Source organism: Equus asinus, chromosome 10 (assembly GCF_041296235.1).
Source record: "Equus asinus isolate D_3611 breed Donkey chromosome 10, EquAss-T2T_v2, whole genome shotgun sequence".
In the NCBI taxonomy this organism is placed as follows: domain Eukaryota; kingdom Metazoa; phylum Chordata; class Mammalia; order Perissodactyla; family Equidae; genus Equus; species Equus asinus.
The window spans coordinates 28,448,738-28,469,725 of NC_091799.1; the positions used below are offsets into that span (position 1 = coordinate 28,448,738).

Here is a 20,988-nt window from a genome sequence, read left to right on the forward strand (position 1 = left end):
GGTACTGGCTTTGGTGAAGACGATTCTGGAGGCAGTGATCAAACTTTATGATTAAGAGCACAATTTATGGAAACAAACAAACCAGGGTTCAAATCCTGCCACTTGAAAGTTATATATGTTATTAATCTCCAAAGCTTGCAGAACCTCAGCTTTTCCATTTGTGAAATAGGGATCATTATGATTACAGCAAGTATTCACTGAGTTTCTTATCTGCCAGGTACTGAGTTGAATGAAAGCCTCTTCATATTTTATAAAAGTATTCACTTCCAAGGGTCGTCATGAGAATTAAACCAGATAGCTAATGAAAAGCACAGAGCAGAATTCCTGGCACACAAAAGCACACAATAAATGGTAGCTAATGGTATAAATAAATTTATGCTCTATTACCTAGAAGCTGTGTAACCCTGAGCAAGGAACATCACCTCTCTGAGCTTCAGTGTACTCTCAAATTTGGCCAACTCATCGGGTCATGAGACTCAACTGAGGTGTTGAATGTAGAAGTCTTTTATAAACTGTAAAGTGATTTATGAATTGTTAGTAAAGTTGTACAGAGATCCTGCCTTGCATCTTGCTGCAGCTGCCGTTCCAATCTCCCTGCCAATGTGAATTCTACCCATTCTTCCAGTCTGAGCTGCATGTAAATGTCTACAGGAAGCTTTACGGGGTCCCCAGGTGAGCTCCCTTGCAGGCTTTCTGCCCTCCTTTCTGTAACACCATTGCCTCATGCTTCACGCATTGAAAGCACAGGTCCTGGGTGTCCACCATGTGCCGGAATATGTGCTAATCCTTAAGGAAATGGAAACAACATAAAACCCCCGTGCTTAGATGATCTTTCCCCTTATAATATCGTTACACAGACACTCAGTAACATTAGTGACTATTCACTGATTGCTTTTATACATGAGCTCACTCCATCCTCAGAACAACCCTATGAGCTAAGTGTTACTCATTTTACAGTTGGAAAAATCGGGACCAGGGAGATCAAGTTACTTGTTGAAGTTCCCACCCAGATGTGTGACTCCAAAGTCCTTGTTGTTAACCTTGCCCCACACCTGGACTAGAACTTCCCTGAGGGTAGAGATAATGCCTGTTTCATCTTGGTATACTTCTCATTGCAATAAAAATGCCTTGCATCTAGTAGACAGCAGGAAACAAATGGCGTAGTGTCTCGCAACAGCTCTGAAGCACTCTACAGAGGTTGAGGTGTTGATTCCAAACACTGAAAGCTTCCAGGGGGTAATTTTCTCTACCTTTTGCATCTCTGACTCTGTCTACCCCAACACCTGGCATACAGTGTGCACAAACAGCTAGATTTGCATCCACAGCCGCAAAACTTTCATTTTCCTGTTTTTATTTAGGAGAGCGGGAGCAATTGGTGGCCCAACCAGCTGATGAAGAAATTCCCAATTTTTTTTTCTTGGTGCCAGTCTCAGGATACCCCGCTGAGGGTTTTATAGGAACATGGTTACTCATCCTCACGCTCTCTCCCCTGCGCAAAAGGATGGTGAGAATTAAAGTGGGGAGGGGGAGCTGAGGAGCTAAAAGCCTCCAAAACACATCACCAACAAATTCACTTTTAAAAATCCTTGGAAAAGGGCAAGTTTTTGATTGAGGTCTCAGACCTGCACTGATGTGGGCTCTGCACTCTCCACATACTCCCCCTTCCGAAATGCAGGGCAGGCAGGAATAGGTGACACTTGCTGAGATACTCCCATTCTCTGCCCTCCTCCTTGCTCCTGACAGCCTCGGCTCTGCGCCATGTGGAGACCTCGAAAAGACTGCAGCTGTAGAGTCAACTTAAGGGCTTTGACACCAAACAATGCATCTGTTCGCATTGTGTAAGCACTGGGGGAAAGAGCCACATGGTTCCAATTTAAATAGATTTACTCTGTAAGCTACCAGCTTCCAGGCTGGTCTTTTGACCTATGCCTTTGAATTTGGCCATGCTCACTCTGCACTCCCAGGAGGCCCCTGGGCTCCCATCTGATGGCGACCCAGGGGGCTCTGGGAGCCCCTTCAAAAGACAAGGACTCTGGGCTTCTCTGGGGTGTGGGGCCATTGAGGTACAAACAGCATTCTCCCCAAACCCCCATTCTTTGCACATTAATGTTCTTCTTTATAGGGAAAGGATACACTGAAAAACTTGATTTCCTAGAATAGAAAGAGCACAGGGTTTGGCAGTGGGGCAAGCTTGGGCTCCAGCCCCAGCTCTGCCATTTATCAGTTGTTTGACCTTGGAGAGTTATATAAAACTCTGAACCTCAGTTTCCCCATCTGTAAAGTGGAAGTAAGGAAATGATTTGTCTCTCAAGATTGTCAACAGGGTGACATGTCAGCCAGTCATTCGTCTATTCAACAGACTTTGCCTGGGGGCCTTGCCGAGTAGCAGACACTGTTCTAAACATCAGCGACACAGAGATTCCTGTCACCTGTATATTTGAGGAGGGAGGACACATGCCAAAGAAAAGTAATAAATGAGCCCATTTCAGAGAGTGATATGCACAGTAAGGGCACTAAAACAAGGTGAAATTCTAGAGGGTGACAGAGCAGGACACATGTAGTGAGGGACCCAGTGGAGCCTCCATGAGGAAGGGATATACATCTGAACTAAGACCTGGATGAAATGAAGGGATCAGCCATGCAAAGGTCTGGGGAAGAGGGAAACTCAGGCAGAGGAAGAAACAGGTGCAAAGGTCCAGGACAGGATGGGGACCAGCGTGTTTGCAGAACAGAAAAGCCAACACATGAGAAATGCTTTGGAAACGATGAAACTCCATGAGAAGGTAGTCTCTCTACTCTCGCTCTTTCTACTGTGGAAGGAAAATATTCCCTGGGCACACGGGTTACCTGACCTAAAAGTTCCATGGTCAAGTGAATAGGGTAGTGTTGATTGGAGAGACCAATCAGCTCTCTTTATTGCAGGACTTCTCAGAACCTTGAGCATTCTAAAGCACACTATGGATTTCCAGAAGGGGCCAAGGTGCGTATCATTTTCCAAACTCTGACAACCTTTTTTCTTTGGACATTTCTTAAGACTAGTGTCCTCCAGAACAGACTTTGGGGAGTGAGGCATGTCTGCTTTATGAGCACATCTGTCTGCACCTGGCTTACAGGCTTGAAAACAGGAAGAAAGGAGGAAAGGAGGTAATATGTGCCAGGCACTGGCCACTGCGTTTTACCTCCATCATTTTATTTGCATTATTGTGGTAACTCCTTGAGGTACTATTATGACTCCTATTTTCAAGAAGAGGAGACTGAGGAGTTTCAGTCACTCGCCCAAAGGCACTCAGCATGAACAGAATTCCAATGCAGATCTGTCGGTCCCCTAAGTCCCTGCTCTTCTCTTTGCCTTCCTGTTAGTTGGAAAGGCCTGTGTGAACACATTGTCCAGAACTGATAAATATTACTCCAACTGGTGCTCCCAAATAACTCCCTGACACAACCTTGTCATTTCTGAGACACAAAAATCAAAACAAGGAAAACAAAACAAAAGAAAAGCCTCTGACTTCTTAAAAAAGAAAATGAGGGAAGTATTTATTACCAGTGATGGATGGTCAATAAGAAATAACAAAAGAAGGAAAAAATTAAGACATTTCTCAGAAGGAGGAAGGTGGCAGATCGGAGGGACGGGAGAAGGGACACAGGTGATTTGATCTATGAAAAAAGATGGGCAAGGGCCCACCCAGAGGCATAGTGGTTAAGTTCATGCACTTCACTTCAGTGGTCCGGGGCTTGTAGGTTTGGATCCCAGGCATGGACCTACACATCACTCATCAGCCATGCTGTGGCGGTGTCCCACATACAAAATAGAGGAAGACTGGCACAAATGTTAGCTCAGGGACAATCTCCTTCAAGCAAAAAGAGGAAGATTAGCAACAGATGCTAGCTCAGGGCCAGTCTTCCTCACCAAAAAGAAAAAAAGAAGAGGTGGGCAAAGGTAGAGATGCCCCCGGATGCAGAGCTAATCAGATACTTAGGGATTTTCTTTTCTTCTTATATATATATGTTAATTTACTTACAGATTCAAGTTCCATAGAGAGGTAGATCCTTAAGTGATCCAACAGCCAGCCCCCCAACTGCTACCTCCACTGTCAAATGAAATGGCCCCCAATCATGTATAGCAGAGGATACCGAGATAGGACTCCAACCAGGACAGACAGGGCTAGCAGCTAAAGGGCTGATGAGGGCTCTACTCCTGGTTCTGTCCCTTGGCTCATGGCTTGACTCCAGTGGCCTGCTACTTAGCTGCAATTATGCCATAGGGAAGTAGAGATAGTAACAGGCAGATTGTTTAGAAATCATTCTGGGCTGCTCAGATGGGGACAGCAAAAGAAGAGCATGCTCAACACTGGAAAAGGAAGGGAAAATGCTCTTTGCACAAACACTGCAGGGATCACTTGGGAAGAGAGAATGAGGAAGAGTTATCAAGATAGGACTCATTTTTCTGCCTGGAAATGAGGCGACTGGGGGAAGGGATCCTAAAAGGCTCTTCCACCCTGGGATTCTAGAGGCCAGTGATGTGGTAGGACTGAGGTGAGATTTTGTAGAGTGGTGATGCAAGGTCAGCAGCCTGCAGGGTCCAGGCAGATGATCTGAATGGCAAAGTGAGCTGAGAGGCACATGCCCAGTGGGAGAAGTTCTCACTCTAGTCCGAGGTTGTCTAGTGGGACTGAGGGCCTGGTGTTTCCAAGTCTTCTGATGTCTTTAAGAGGAGGAAGAGTTCTGGTTTTTAATATCAACTCTCTTGATACTTAAATGTTGGCAACTAGTTAAAGAAAATAACTAATGAGGGCCAAACAAACACAAGCTGTTTGTGGCCTAGTCTGGCCTGTGTGACAGCAGTCTTGAAACTTCTGATGAAGAGGAAAGAACTCTGCCCTGGAAGTCCTGAGAACTGGATTTGAATGCTGGTTCTGCACCTAATGGACTAGGTGACTTTTGGAGACCCACTTTCCTTGCCCGGACCTCAGGTTTCCCATCCTCAAATGAGGATACAGAACCAGAGAATCTCTTGGAGCCCTTCCAGCTCTCAGAGATCACGGTTTTATGGGGACAAAAATACAGAGGTATATAATTTCAGAGCCCTTTGGATTGGGAAAAAAATAGACTTTGAGAATCCCAAATATTGACGAGGATATGGAACAACAGGAACTCTGATAGAACACTGATGGGGGTGTGGAGAAAAGTCAGGCAGTATCCAGTACAGTTGAAAATACATATATACTTAAGCACAGCTGTCCCATTTGCAGGTATATCCCCCAGACCAGTGACTCCCAACAGATGTTCTAAAAAGTGCTAATCTTTTTGTGGGCTGGAGATGTTGGGTGAGTCTGTGGGCAGCAATCTCAAGCCTCTGGTTTCTGGCCATGAGAAGCTTCATTATGGGCTGCAATCTTATATATGAATTCCTTTCTATTCACCTAATGGGATATTCCACGTGTGGGCTCCTATCCATGCTCAGACTCTCCGAACTCTTGGCTCCAGCCTATAGGCACCCCCATCCCCACCCAAAGTTTAAGTCCACCCCAGCTGAAAGGAGTTACTCTAGTCACATGAAGAATGTATTCCTCCTAAAGCTGGCCTTCTAAAAGCTAGCCCCCTATCACAACTGCCTTTCTCTGGATGGGCTGGAAAAGTGGGAAAAGTTTGAGGTAGAGGAAAAAAGAGTGCAAAAAAGAAAAGGAGTGGGAGGAAGGAAAGAAAGAATGGAAGGAGGACGGAAGCAAGGAAAGAATTGAGGAAGGATAGAAGGAAGGATGGAAGGAAAGAAATTAATTGTCTAAACACATGGCCCACTGAATTTTATAACAAACTTCTCAATCTCTCTTGAGAATCATAGGATAGATAGAGGTGGTGTGTGTGTGTGTGTGTGTGTGTGTGTGTGTTAGACACACTGGAGCCTCAATTCATGATTGTTGCTTTTCTCATTGAAGAAGCCTCTTAACTTCCCCGACCACCATCACTACACCCTCCCCCTTATCTTTTCCCCTTCCTCTAACTTGGTGTGGAACTCGGATTTGGCTAGAATTCCACAACTGGACCTCTCTCATTGGAAACCTGATCCTGTTTTCTTGGGACTCTGAATTTATTCCAAGTACTGCACCAGGACTGGAGATCCTTGAATCTAGGTCAGAACACATGGCCTGAATTGATTTTTCTGTAGTGGTGCTTCTCTCATGGCAGCCCACTAGAGATCACACTGCTCTCAGGAGAAGAGAAAGAAAAGGAGGAGAAAGGAAAGGGATGAGAGAGGAGGGAGGGGTAGGAGATGGAGGAGAGGGAGAGGAGGGGGAGGGAGGAGAGAAAGAAAGAAAGAGAAGAGATGAGGAAGAGAAGGGGAGGGAGAGTGGGAGGGAGGAGAGGAAGGCATGGTGGGGGCGTGGAGAGAGCCCCTTTCACTACCCGGGAAACAGCTGAGAGTAAAGTTCCTACTACAGGGAGGTAGGGATGTTCCTACTACAGCCAGCTGACTCTGTGCTATAAAAAGTGACGATATTTACCTTGGTGTTTTGCTAATGAAGAAAAACATCCCGTGGCTTTTTATGGTTGTTGCTTATTTTTCTTTTCTTTCCTCCTGCTTTGTTTGTTTTAATGCATTTACACGTTTGCACAGTCCTGCCTATTTGGGTAAATGCTTCTTCAGCTCCCCAGGAGTAGCTGCCATCTTTTCCTCCCCTGGACCATTCAGGAGCAGGTCCTGCAGCCCTGGGGGCTCAGCCTGTCCGAGACAGGTCTAAGCTCAGGATCAAGCCAGCCGAGGCCCTCAGGGCTGCATCTCCATCACTTTACTCAGTTTCACTGACTAAATGCTCACATGTGAGCAGCCATGAAAAGTCCCCTTGTCTCCTAGATGTGCCTGGCTCTGGTGAGCAGAGCATGGGTTTTAGGGGAAGACAAAGCAGGGTTTTGCCTCTTATTGCCTAGAAGACTTTGACTTACTCCCTCTGTCCATACCTCACAGGACAGGTGTGATAATGAAATAAGACAAAGAAATAAGGTAATAAAATAAATGTTGGTCCCTTCTTCTTCCCTCTCACCACTCCTAGCTCTTGAGAATCTCAGACTGTTAGAACAGGAAGGAACCACAGAAAACATCCAATCCATCATCATCATTTTATAGATGGGGAAACTGAGGCCCACAGAGGAGGAGAGCTCACAGTCATGCAACCAGTGGAAGTCAGGGCAACACTTTGCCTGTGATCAATGTTCTTCCATAACAAGTCAAAGAACTCCACAAATACTTATTGATTGATTTGTTTCCAAGGTTAAACACTTCTTATTGTTTACTTCTGGCAAAGGAACTGTTAATTAAGGATTCAAAAAAGTCAGCGCTGGCCTCAGTCAACTTGTGGATGGTCCAGGCAGCTGGTGAAGGATGGGAAAGCACTGCAGAAGAGGTCTGATGGATTTGCATTTTCCATCAACATTGTTTCCCTGGGTTCTGAGAATTAACTTATTTTTATAGTCTGGAGAGCCAGGGATGAAAAAGCCCTCTTAGGGTGAAATACAACAATGAGTGATATTTAAGGAGCTCTTTTGCCTCTGAATGATTGCGACAGACTTTGCACAACAGAAGCTGGAGACAGTGGGTGCAAAACAATGTGGGTTTTGCAACCATCTTTTGTGTCCTCTGTGGTAGCAGGGGCATGGGAAAGGCTGGTGTGCCCCCTCCCCACTCATCTTGCCTCTCTTTGCTCCCAGGTAGACAAGCCAGAGCTGAATGGCCTTTCGGGGGCCTCACTCTGGGGATGCCCACCAAGACCCTAACTCTTTCTTTCTCCTTCTGGATCTCACTAAACAAACTGGAGAGCTGCTGTGTGACCCTGGACCAGTCCTTCTCCTTTTGGGGCCCTGGAATTCTAGAGAGTGACACCAAAGTTTGGACACTCTGGGCATACTAGATGATTTCTGAGGCACCTTCCAGCTCTAACTCTAAGAACTTCATGCAGAATTCTGTGCAGAGAAGGACCACCATCATGTCAGAAAGCAGCAATAAATATTCTTTACTAATACACTATCTTTGGACGGTGTCTAATAATCTGCAAGAGCACTTTCATCTACAGCACACCATTTAACCCTCACAACCACCCTATGGGGTTGATATCATCATCTGCTTATTCCAAAATAGAAAACTGAGACTCAGAAAAATGAAGTGACTTGTTCATGGACACACAGTCAGGAAGGGGTGGATTCAAACCCAAGTAAAAGTCCCATCAAAGCTCATATTCTTCCCAGGAAACACTATCCTCTCTTAGCTCCAAACTAGGTGCATTAACAGTTGCCAGATCAAAAGCACAGATGGAGTGATGTTATGCAGTTAACAGACAGACTCCTGGACCACTGGGGGGGATCTCAGGAGCTAGAGGAAGACATAGAGATTTACCCATTACTGAAATACACGGTGGTCTGGGATGAAGCAAATACCAGTCCCCCACCGTCCCCCTAAATTTAGGAGGGCTATATTTCCTGCTGGTGCTACTTAGGAAGCAGAACGTTCCAGTATTTCAGAGCTGAAAGAGAGCTAATCCACCTGTCTTTTCTTTATCCAAATGAGGATGCTAAGGCCCAGAGAGGGAAAGTGATGTTCCCAGGACCCCCCGGCGAGCCACTCTCAGCTTTGGGACTGCAAGCCAGCGGAAGGAGGTCCTATTTCTGCCACACATTCCTGCCTCCCTCCATCACCCCTGGAATTTAGAGATGTGTGGGCCTCTGAAGCCCAAAGGCAGAGCCTATCAGAGGCCTGAGGATGCAGAAGGGAGAAGCACACAGACTTTTTACAGCAACACACATGGCTACCCAGTTTCAGAATTCCTCCATCTCCACTTGGCTACAAAACAGCCCAGGGCAAGCAGACCCAGGGTGCCTTACCTCTGCTCGGCAGAGCTGTAGGTCTCCCCTCTCTGGCAGCTGCTCAGGGTGACGGGGTCAAAGTTGTCGAAGGAGCGGAGGGCCACCCCCGAGATGGCGACCAGGGGTGAACTGAAGCTCACACGTACCGCCTGGCTGTGGTAGAAGGGCTGGCTGAGGTCATGGACCACAGGGATAATCAGGGGATTGTTCCTGCAGCTCAGGACATGGAGGCCTGTCAGGGGAGACAGAGGGCCGAGGGGCCAGGCTCATTACTCAAGGCCAGTCACGCCCTCCCCAATGGGCCCTTCCCGAAGCCCCCAGACCCTTTCATGTCACTGCACAAAAGCACCATTGGGTGGCCAGTGGGGATTTTGAGTTTGATTGAAAGTTTCTTTGTCTGCCTTTTTCTCTTAGTTCAAAATCTTTCCAATCCTCTTGCCTCCCTACCCCCTAAGCTTTCCCTTCACCTAGCGCCCACAGCCCCTTTCCCTCCCCCAAAGGGCCACCCCTTGGCCTGCCAAGCATCACTGGCCCTCACCTCCCTCCCACATTGCATTAGGATTTGATGATTTGAGTTGCTAGTTTTCAGGATGCCTTCCCAGTCAGACGATGGAAATAATTCACAGCAACAGGCCATTCCAGGGTAAAAAGCCCACTCTCCTTGGTAATCTGGGAACCTGGGAGCAGCCCTGTGAGCTAAGAACCTCTATGCCCATTCTGTAGAGATGAGAGTGAGAATCCTGGGTAGGATGTGGCTTCCCATAGGGACACAGAGCAACCAGCAATATACAGTCCAAGTAGAATCCAAGATTGCCTCACTCAAAAGCCCTGAGTTCTTTCTAGTAGAGGGAACAGGTCCCCAGGCTTTGAGAAGGAAGAGAGAGGGGCAGAGAGAAAAGGCACATCCGGAGGTAGAGGGAAGGGAGTGATGGCGTGGGATGGAATTCATGAAATGGAAGCTGGCTTTGGTGTTCCATGGATCTCATCAGTTCAAGTCTTGGTTTAGCCACTTCCTAATTATCTGACTCCAGCAAGCCTCTAAAACTCAGTTTCTACATCTAAAAAGTGGGATAATCCTACCTACGTCCTGGCAGGCCTGCTATGTGGGGACATGAAGCTCCCTCTTTTGTGGTCCCTTCTCTCAGAGCTGCAAAGCCTCTGCTGGAATGCCCGGATGCTAAGGACAAAGGACAGGGGACCCAGTGGGGAGAGACAGGGACGTGTGGAAGCTCCAGGCCTCAAGCAGTGGGATCTAAGGAGCTTGCTTCCCTGGAACCAGACTTTTCCCCACTCCGCTGAAATAACCTCTCCTCGGAGCCCTTTGCAATGCCAGGACAGCTATGAAAATATTTGCTTCTCACTTAGGGAAATTTCCCAGGAATCCAGATAAGTCCAGAGGGGTTTTCTTTCTCTTCCTTATTAACATGTTCCCCCTTGCCTTTAAAACTAACTAAATAAGTAAACATAAAAACAAAACAAAAAACCCTCCTTGCGCCCTTGGCTTCTGCTTGACCCTGAAGTGACCTTGCCTGCTTGCTTCCTATGGTCTTTGAAATGAGCTCCCTGAGGAATGGTGCAGGCACAGCTTTGAAGCCTGGACGTCAGTGTCAGCCTGGAATTCCAAACACCCGGAATGGCTGCCCAGAGGTATATTGGAAATGTCAAAGGGATAATAGGACTTTCTTAGTGCCAAGTCTTGTGCTAGACACAGTGTTAAGTCTCAGTAATATCTCATTTAATATCTCCCTCTGACTGTGTGGCATCACCATCCCCACTGTGCAGAAGAGGAAAGCAAGATGCTGAGGGAAACAGTGTGAGGTCAAGAAAATCACTCAGGTCCTCAAGATGAGTGAGCAGCCGGGACAAGATTCAAACCTTGGCTTTCAGCTCTTGAGTCAGGGCTCTTTCCTCTTTGCCATGCACATATGGGTACGCAGAGGAGTGGGAGAAGGGACAACTCTGGCCCTTGACCACCCCTGGGCCCTGTGTTGGGGCAGCTTCTCAAGAGCTAGGACCTGATTCCTCACTTGCTTTCCTACTCCTGAATCCAACCTTTTCTTATTCCTACTCCCTTGGGAAAGTCTGGAGGTTGTGCTGGAGACATGATAACTACTTTGGGGGCATTCACGGACACCTCTTTCTATAGGATAAAGAACAGTGGGCTACGATCCCCAAAACCTGACCACTCTACTCTCTTTCTGGCTACTGCCATGCGACCTGGGGTCTCTCAATGCCTCTCTCTGGGTCTCAGGTACTGACACGTACAACGGGAAATGGCCATTGCTCAGTCTCCTTCCCAGGGTCTTTCAAGGATCATATGCGATGCCTGAGGTTAAAGGTGTCTAGCTGAAGGGAAGGACTGAAGGGAAGACTTTGACATTGACCTCTTATCCCCAAATCTGCCAGACCCAGATTACTCTGGGTATACAAACACATCCTCATTTGAAGGCAGCCAGAATGCCAAATAGAAGCGGGAAAGAGGAAAGAGAGAAGAACTCATTTTCAGCCAATCCTCACAGCCACCCATGGGGAGACACAGAAGCAGGCACCAAGAGCAAGCCATGCCCAAGGGAACATGCTCACCTAGATCGTGGCTCAAATCTTTGGTATCAAGCAGCTGGACACTGATGGTCTCCTGCTTTTGGTCCCCATAATAGGTCCCATCAGTCACCAGGTGAACAATGACAGCCGCAGCAACCATTGGCTGAGAAAAGTATGCCTGAAATACAGAAGACATGGGAGGGTATCTCATGTACTCAGTCATGTGGTGGGGAAGCAGCCACAGGCTGGGGGTTTCTAGGAGAATTTTCCATTTCAGGAATTGGACGATTCATCATGGGCCCATGACAGGAACAGGAGGGCACTGAAACCTCACAGTCAAGAGCACAGGCTCTGAGGTCGGAAACTCTGTTCCAATCTTGGCTCTGCTCTTTCTGAGCTGTGTGATGTTGAGCAGTGCTGTGCTGCTCTGAACGTAGGTTCCCACACCTCCAAGTGGTGGATTAAGTAAACAGCTACATCACAGGATGGCTATGAAGCTCCAGTAAGATAATGAGAGTCATGTGTCTGGCACATACTAAAACCACAAAAAATGGTACTTATTATTATTCGCCACTCCTCCATGCCAACCTCTGTACTAGGTATCGAGAAGGCAAAGCTAAAGAAGACCTGGCCCTTGCATTTCTGTGGACTGTGGAGTTCAAAGTAGATCAGTGATATGCAAATCAAAATTCAGTACAGTGCACAATCCTTAGTCAGGAGGATGGACCCACAGACAGCTATGTAATACCATGCGACAAGTGCCAAGCAACACAGACCCAATGTGTGCAGAACCAGAAGGAGAGAATAGTCACTTCCCTCTGTGGAGATCAGTAAAGACTTCAAGGAGGAGAAGACAATTTAAAAGGCCTTGAACAATGAATAGGAGGTTCCAAACAGATAAAAGGTATCTAAAGTCTTTGCCAAAACTAGAGTGACTAGGGGCATTCCACAAGCAATTATGGGGTTCCATTTCAGGAAGCATCCTATTGCTAAGTGTTTTGTTCCCCGTCCTTAGAATTAACACCCTCAGTGGGTAGACAAACCATCTTGAGAAAGGGTCATGGGAGTCGGTGCTTCCTGGGGGCCGCTGCTGGAGATCCTAAGGCTCTCAAAGCTTTGGCTTACCCAGAGCCAGAAAGTGGTCTGAGCCAGCTGGGAGTATGGGTAGCTGATGGTGCAGGGGTACCAGGCGTGCTGCGAAATGCCTTCACTGAGATCTATCACCTTGGTTCGACACACCTAGAAAAAAATAAAGAAAATAAAATATTTTAGAGGGTCTCAGCGGTCAAATGAAATTCAATTTGCTGAACTTTTACTATCCATCTATTTTGTTCTTGGCGCCCCAGGAGGAAACCAGGATCAGCAGACAAGAGTCTGTTTCAGGAGCCCACGTTCTAAGGTAAAAGAGCGAAACCTTAATGCTGTTCAGTAAAGAACGGATAACATGTTTTGGTGGTAGAGGTGACAGAGAAATTCTTGTGGGGACAAATCCTGGAGGAGTTGACATTTGGGTCTGGAAAAATATGGTAGCGATAACAGGTATTGCAGGTATAGGGAACAGAGGCAAAGGCTCAGAGGAAAGCAGAAACCCAGAATGCTCAGGTAGTGATAAGCTGCCTGGCATTTTTAGAGCTTGGGGAAAGTGGCCAAAACAGAAAGTCAAGAGGTTGGATACCAAGTAGAATATTTTAGAACAAATCTGTAAATTGTGGTCAGAGCTATATTAACTACAGAGCAGAGCAAAGACTATGACAATATGAGCATTTGCTTCCTCCAAAGAAAATCTGTGTGTGTGTGCGTGTGTGTGCATTGATATATATACACACATGCACACATTCATTCTCAATGATAGAGCTATCAAATGGTGTTAAAAGAAACACAAAGCAAGTATAGACAAATAGAGTTCTTCAAACTTAGGAGTTTCCTGTGTATCCAAATGTCATTTAATTCCTTAGTTCATTGGTTCATTCATGCATTGAAATAGTATTTATCAAGTAAGTGCTATTTGCCAAGCCCTCTGGGACAAGATGGTGGACAAGACAGGTGCTAAGCAGCTTAGGGTGACAATGTATGCGGATATTCATCAAGTGATCACATATGCATACATAATCGTAAACTGTAGGGTAGAAAATAGAAAAGTGCCAGGATGGAAAAGGATAGGGACAGCTGAGTTGCTCTTGAGATTGGTCAGACGTTTTGCAGAAGGTCATCTCAAATTAGTGCTTCGCTTCTAATCTCTAATGTGGCTCCCCTCTCAAAATTTCCTTGTGAATTTGGGCCTGTCATACCACACCTGCCGGTCTCAGTCTGCTCATCTAAAAAGTAGGGCTAAGGCTGACCTAGAGAATTCTAAGATCTTACAAGGTGAAAAAATAGAGATAATCTAATCTCCATCATACAAAACAAACATACACATGTAAAACAAACAAAAAAGGAAAGAAAAGAAAGGAAAAAAGAAAAAGGATATCCATGGAAGCAATATCTATAGAAGGAAAAGATTGGAATAGTTTATATGTTCATCTCTTGGGGAAGGGATGCATAAATATGATATACTCACATGATGTAATTCTACACAGCGAAAAAATATTAATAGGACAGAACCAGCTTCATATACAAGGATGATATTGAAAATATTTAACACCCGGTTCAGAATGGCCAATCAAAACATAAACCCTATGCATGAGTTCATAGACATCAACACGGAGAGATCACAGAATACAACACTGATTGAAAAAAGGGAGAAAGTGTATAAGTACATTATGATGTCATTTATAAAAATCACACAAAGCCCAGGGATTCATAAGATGAGCGTGGAAGAATTGAAAATGGAGCAGAAAAGTTATGCATCAAATTCACTAATCAAAGTCAAGCTAAAACACTTGGCATTGTAATTTACAATTGCAGGCACCAATGCTTTTTTCAAAATACACTTTTTGTTTTGGAGTAGTTTTATATTTTCAGAAAAAGATAATACAGAGAGTTCCCCTCATCCAGTTCCTCTTAATATTAACATCTTCATTAGTTCATTCTTGCAGTTTCAAATAGGGGAAGATAAATTGTTTAATCAACTTTGGAGGATCACACATTGTCACCCAGGAGCTTCTGCAATGGTGAGCTGGCTTGGATTTAAGAGACCTGGTTCTGGTCAAAACTCCCTCAAAATTTGATGTGTAATTATGTACTAATTACCTCGCCTCTTTAGACCCCAGTTTATCTTTCACATTTCAATGTTGGATTAGGTCATAGTTTTTCAAGGTATCACCTATGGATTCCTAGGGTTTCTTGAGGTGTCAGCCTAGGGGTCAGGTTTGGGGAAAGTCTGTTTAGTTTCTGCTCCACTGTTTCAACCAGAGCATCTCCACTCATTTGTTTTATCTATCAAGCTGCCTTGCAATATTTCCTTTAAGAAAAAAGTTTCCCTGCTTTAAAAACACCGAAAAGTATTGTCATACACCACTCGATGTTTCAGTCAATGAAGGACCACATATACAACGGTATTCCCATAAGATTAGTACCATATAGCCTAGGTGTGTAGTAGACTATAATACCATCTAGGTTTGTGTAAGTACACTCTGTGATGTTTGCACAACGATGGCATCGCCTAGCGACACAATTCTCAGAACAGAACCCCATCATTAAACAATGCAGGACTATACTGAAACTTCCTCATTGCCAAAACTCCCCTTACCCTTTCTAAGAGGAATCAGTGGGTCCTGGGAATCCAATATGCATTTCCTGAATGTTACAGGTAACTCCTTGAGGAGAGTAAAGGTGCCAAGAATCAACTATCTCATTTGCCAGGAATTAGGTGATGGCTTTAGTTATTCAAATATCTAGAAGCCCAATACCCAGGAGACCATGGGTAAAGCAAAACCACTTTAATGGGCTGGAAGACGTTTTCAAGTTTATTTATTTTTCTCAAAAACAACTGGGACAGAGCTTAGGCAGATCTGCCAGGGGATTGTGTTACATTTTACAAAAGCGCAAGACTTTGCATAAACTATCTATGGCATTTGAAATCCAGGCCAGCAATTCGACATGTATCATTTCGGAATTCTTTCCCCTTGTGTTCTGAGCTGCCTGTCCCCCAGCAGAGCGTGGTGGAGCACATCTCTGGAGTGCTGGAGTCTGGGGTTTATCTCTGCATCTATAGCAGTCACGGTCAGAGAAGTCTCTGACATGAACAAAGCCCTCTTATTGCTTAAATACAAGTTCCTCTTATCTCGTCAGCTCTATCAGCACTAGACAGGGCTTTAGAGGACCACGCTGCTGTTATTTTATTCTCTGTTTTCCTATTTAGTTTTGTGTTTGTTTCAGGCTGGCTGCGATCCTGAGCAGGGACAATCAAAGCAGATCAGAGAGGAACAAACAAATCCGGCTGAACCTTTGCCCAAAGCCCCAGTTGATCTTAAAACCATCTCGTTCCTGGGGACTTGGAGGAAAGTTGCAGGGAAAATGGGACGCAAACACTTACAAGCCGCCAGCTTTTATAGACTTTGCATGAATTTGCTCATTCAGTGGCCATTTATTGAGGGCATATGGCGCACCGGCCCATGGCCACAACATTGGTCACTACAGATACAAGTGTGATCCCAAGGTGACTGATTCTATGGGGATATTCTGTTTGCATCCACTCACTTTTTTGCACCTTACCAAAAGGCAAATCCAACTCTACAAAGCACTACCGAGCAGCGTAGATTTTCCTGAACATTTTGTGAGGGAGCAAGCGGGAGAGTTACATCACACACTCCACGTGGATGCAAGCTCTCCCACTATCATCCTGAGCTCCTCTTCACTTATCATCTACCTTTCTCCAGTTTCTTCAGTGTCACTGGCTCCAGTGACCTTCCCAATCTCTTGCAACCTCTTGCCCCTTTCCGATCTCCACCTCTCTCAAATCTCCTGCAGAGCTATTCTGCTCTCCTTTACTCTTGCACACACAAACCCTTCTGATGATGCCAAGGGCTCTACCCAGACCCCCAGTCCCAGATATGTCGGGGGGTTGAACATAGTAATGATTTTCCCCTCTCTGTCACACTGGTATGAACAAGATCTGCTCCCTCCCTTCACATCACTTACTGTCTTATGGAACACATCAAGAGTGCTCTAAAAACATCAGCAGCCTCTAAGCTTCAGGTTCCACTAGAGAGATAGAGTGGGTCTCCTAGAGCTCAAACCTTTCTCTCTGCCTTGCCCATGTTCACTGCAGTATTACTCACCATAGCCAAGATGTGGAAGCAACCTAAATGTCCATGAACAGATAAACGGATAAACAAAACGTGGTATATATACATGTAATGGAATGTTATTCAGCCTTAAGAAAGAAGGAAATCCTGCCATATGTGACAGTATGGATGAACCTTGAGGACATTATGCTTAATAAAATAAGGCAGTCACAAAAGGACAAATATTGCATGATTCCATTTATATGAGGTATCTAAAATAGTCAATTCATAGAATCAGAGTGGAATGATCATTGCCAGTGGCCGGGAGCAGGGAGTGGAATGAGGAGCTGCTAATCAATGGGGTAAAGTTTCAGTTAAGCAAGATGATTAAATTCTAGAGATCTGCTCTACATTATGCCTATAATCAACAATAATATTGTTGATTATCAGTCAACTGTATTGTACATATAAAAAGTTAATAGGGTAGAACTCTTGTTAAGTATTCTTATCACAATAGAATGAAATAAAACATATATTATTTTGAATGACGAAAATATTCATATTCACCAAACGAATGAATATAATAATTAATAAATGATCTAGTGAAGGGGGTAAAAAAGATTCATATAATGTTGCTGGGCAAAGAACACATGTAGTTGGGCTGGCAAGAACTCTCAGTTAGGTCTTCTTGGGGTTGGAGGAGGGATTACCCCAGCATCTTCTTGATTATTTCTTGGACAGAGAAGTCTGTTCCATTTATAGTCAGCCCAGTTTACCTTGGGATACCTCCTCCCAACGGCCAGGGCAAGATGTCTGGCTGCACTTTCTCCCACTCTCTCCTCTAAGCAGCAAAGCTTCTAAGCTTTCTTATTTTAGAGTTTTAGAGTCGGAGGGACTTGAATAGATTATCTACTGAGACCGTTCCTTCTTCAGTGGCCAAGAGATTGTAGATGTCTTGCACACTATAAGACAGCAAGTAAGTGGCAAAATGATTACACAAATGCAAAATTTTCTGGTTCCCAGAAGTGATGCCCTTCCCTCACCTATGTTCTGCATCTTTTCAATCCTACCTTTGTGTCTAGAACTGTCTCCAGTGAGATTTCTCCTGTTTCCCCTGAGAATCCATGGAAGAAATAGACAGGAATTCTGGTGCCCATTCTATTCACTTCTCCAGAAAGTCCAGCCCTAGGTCTGATGGAGGCTGAGCAGGTCACTGTCTGTCACCCCCATCTTAGCACCTATGGGAACCAAGGGGCAAGTGACCACTTTTCCCCCTTAGTCTTGAGGGCGGCCTTTCACCTTTAGCACAATCCCTTAGGCTCTTCATCATCTTCAGAGATGTCTGTGCTTCCTTCAAATACCACCCATGGGAAATAGAAGACCTGGATCAGTTCTGTGTCACTTATTAGCTAGACATCTGTCCACTCTCAGTTTACCCCTCTGTGAAATGGAGTGGTTGTATGCAATGACCTCTAAGTGCCCCAGGAGTTAAAGACACCCACAGTAATAATATGCACCAAGGGTCTCACAGTCACAATATCATTTAATCCTCACAATGAGTCTGAGAGGCTGGACTTATCATCCCATTTTTCTGATGAGGAAATGAGGCACATAGACTTTAAACAACTCTATCAAGGTCATTGGCCCAGCTGTGTATGACAGCCAGAAGTTGGACTCTGTTCCCTCTGGTTCCACGTTCTGGGTACTATCATAAAGCACTATGATTCTTGCTTGTCTTGGTCAAAACCTCTGCTTCCTGTGATGGGGAAGAGGGCACCAATTACCACTCTCTTTGCCTCCAGTCACTCCACATGCTCTTCCTGCCCCAAAGGTCCCCATAATTAACTTTCCAAACTGAAAAACTGACCATATTGCCTTGCAACTTATCACCCCCTCCATGGCTGCCCATGGAACACAGGATGGAAAGCTTCCTAGACAAAGTTTACAAAGGCCTTCGGGAGCTGGTTTCAGCCGCATCCTCACCTTCATTGCCAGTTGCTCTCCCTCCCCATGCAGCAGGCAGGCATCCACAGATGTCCATGGTGGTGCTCCCTTCTCACTGCACGACTCTTTCTCTCACATACCATGGACACCACCACCAGGATGCTATGCTCCGACTTCTCCTCACCCAACTTCCCTCCACTGCACTGGACTGCCCATTGTGTGAAATACTAGACACACTTCAAAGCCAGTCTCAAGTATCACGCCTCCTCTGAAAGCCTTTGCTCACCCCACAGACAGAATTAATTGCCCTCTCTTACGTGTCCATACAGTTCTTTATATATACCTCGGTTACAGCACTTGTCAAGTTGGATTATAGTCATTTAGAGCCCAATCTTCTCCCTTTAAACTCTGATGACTTCCAAGGTGAGAACCACATTTTATTTATCCTTAAATAAATCCTAGCAGATTGCCCAGCACACAGGACACAAAAGGTGTCTAGTGAAGAATGATAATAGCAGCAGCAGCAGAAGCAGATACCGAGTGCCCGCTTCATGCCAGGCACTGTTTCAAGGACTCTTTATGTATTAGATCGTGCAATCCTCACAACTCTGTGAAGTAGATACTATTATTATACCCATTTTATAGATAAGGAAATTGAGGGCCAGTAATTTGCCTACGGTCACACAACCAGTTAGGAGAACCAGGATTCAAATCCAGGCACAAACTCAGCCCACACTCTGTAGATGTTAACTTGAAAATGGCCTACCTACATCTCTCTCAGGGCTGTGATGGGGGACAGATGAGATTTTTCCTTGTTGCCTTCTCCTGGGGCTCCTGAATAGATGTTGCTTCAGCAGACCAAAGCAGGCCCTTACAGGTCTGCCTTGGGGTGGGGTGATGTGGTTGAAAAAACCCCGGATTGCCAGGCAAGGGATTTGCCTCCTAGAACTAACTCCATTACTGACTTCCTCTGGCACTCATCCTTCCCAGTTGTAGAAGGATAAAGTAAGATAAATCCCCAAAGGACTTTTGAGTTCTGACATTCTTCCAGATTTTGATTTCTAGCCTCTTCCTAGAGAATGCTGCTGAAGAGAGTGTTGACTTTGCAATGAAGTATGATCATCCTATCGGCCTCTGAGTCAACTCATGGATCCTATGTCGCTGATACTCTGAAGCAGAAGGCTAAGTTCACAGCCACCTTTTCTGTCTAAGACAACTGGAGGAGTAACATAAAAGTTTACTGCAACAATTCCAGCAATGTGTTTTCTGCTTTGTTTTACTTTTTCTTTTCTTTTTAAGCATGCTGCAAAAGAGCTGGAAGTTCTTCCCCTAGAGCTTTGAGATCATTGGATGTTTGAGATGGGAGGCTGCTTAGAGATCTGATTTCAGCCATCACATGTGATAGATAGATGGGGAACAGAGCCCAGTGGGGAGGGGAGAGACTAGCTTGAAGGTTCACTGGGATGGGCCAGGATGTCTGGTGGTGACTGGGGATGCCCGGGCTGACAGAAACAGAGGCCTCTGTGGCCCCAGGACTGGGGGACTCTTATCCACTCTATGCACTACCAGCCACTCCATCCAGAACCCGCCTCCAAACCCTGCTCTGACTCTGCCAAAGACTGCTTTCAATTAGAGGAGTTAACAATGTCTTGCTTTCAAAGGGTTTTTAAAATCCAGTTTATCTTCCACCCACACACGATGTACACAAAGGAGGGGAGACGAAGGGAGAATGGGGGAGTGGGAGTTCTGGTATTTTCCCACACAGGGGAGATGCCATGAGGTTTCTATTGAATTTCACTTTTACAGATTTACATGTGCTTTGTCAATCACAGGAGGAAAGGAAGTCCTGGTCAAACCTCTAGCCCATCCTCTCCAATTTCCTCTTTCAACCCAAAGGGACCTGGGAAGGGCTTCGTAGAAAAAGAGAGGAAAAGGAAAAGGGAGGGAGGAGAGTTGGGTGCATGCTGACAGTGACAACTCACATAAACGTACAAGCATACGCACACACCCGTGCACACACACATGCACTCTCCAGCCAGTGTTTCCAAATATTTCTACTTAGGCCACATTTTAATCTCAGGCTTGCAGGTCCAATGCCAAGTTACTGCTCCAAGAATTGCAAGGTTGCAAGAGGAGCTGAGTTCTTTGATATGAAGACTGAAGGAAGGAAAGCTCGCTAGGAGGCAGCGTATCAGGCCATGGCTGTAAAGGATCCTGGGAGACCAGGACACCGAGTGGCCCAGGTGAAATAAAGCCACCTCTGTAAAGCCAGCTAGGCTGTTCCTTACAGAACATGCTGCTCCCTCCTCAGTGTTCCCACTGGGGAGGGAAAGGGCACCAAGTCTTAAAGGTGGTCTACCAGTGTGTGCTGTCCATGTATTATCTCATCTGGCCCTCCTAATAACCCTGTGAATAAATGCTTTTGTCCCCATTCTAGAGATAAGGACTCTGAGGTTTGGAAGGCACTGGTCACTCCCCCATGGCTTAA

General features: G+C 45.5%; 1 protein-coding gene across 1 annotated transcript in view; it reads right to left on the reverse strand.

Moving 5' to 3' along the window:
* The window catches only part of PAPPA (pappalysin 1), a 240,734-nt gene that overhangs the window by 58,378 nt on the left and 161,368 nt on the right, over positions 1 to 20,988 (reverse strand). Inside the window, exons 11-13 of the mRNA XM_014830350.3 lie at positions 12,517 to 12,630; positions 11,434 to 11,569; positions 8,869 to 9,082 (exon numbers count right to left, since the gene is read on the reverse strand). Of these exons, the coding sequence (XP_014685836.3) occupies positions 8,869 to 9,082; positions 11,434 to 11,569; positions 12,517 to 12,630 (464 nt within the window). The remainder of the gene's footprint in view (positions 1 to 8,868; positions 9,083 to 11,433; positions 11,570 to 12,516; positions 12,631 to 20,988) is intronic.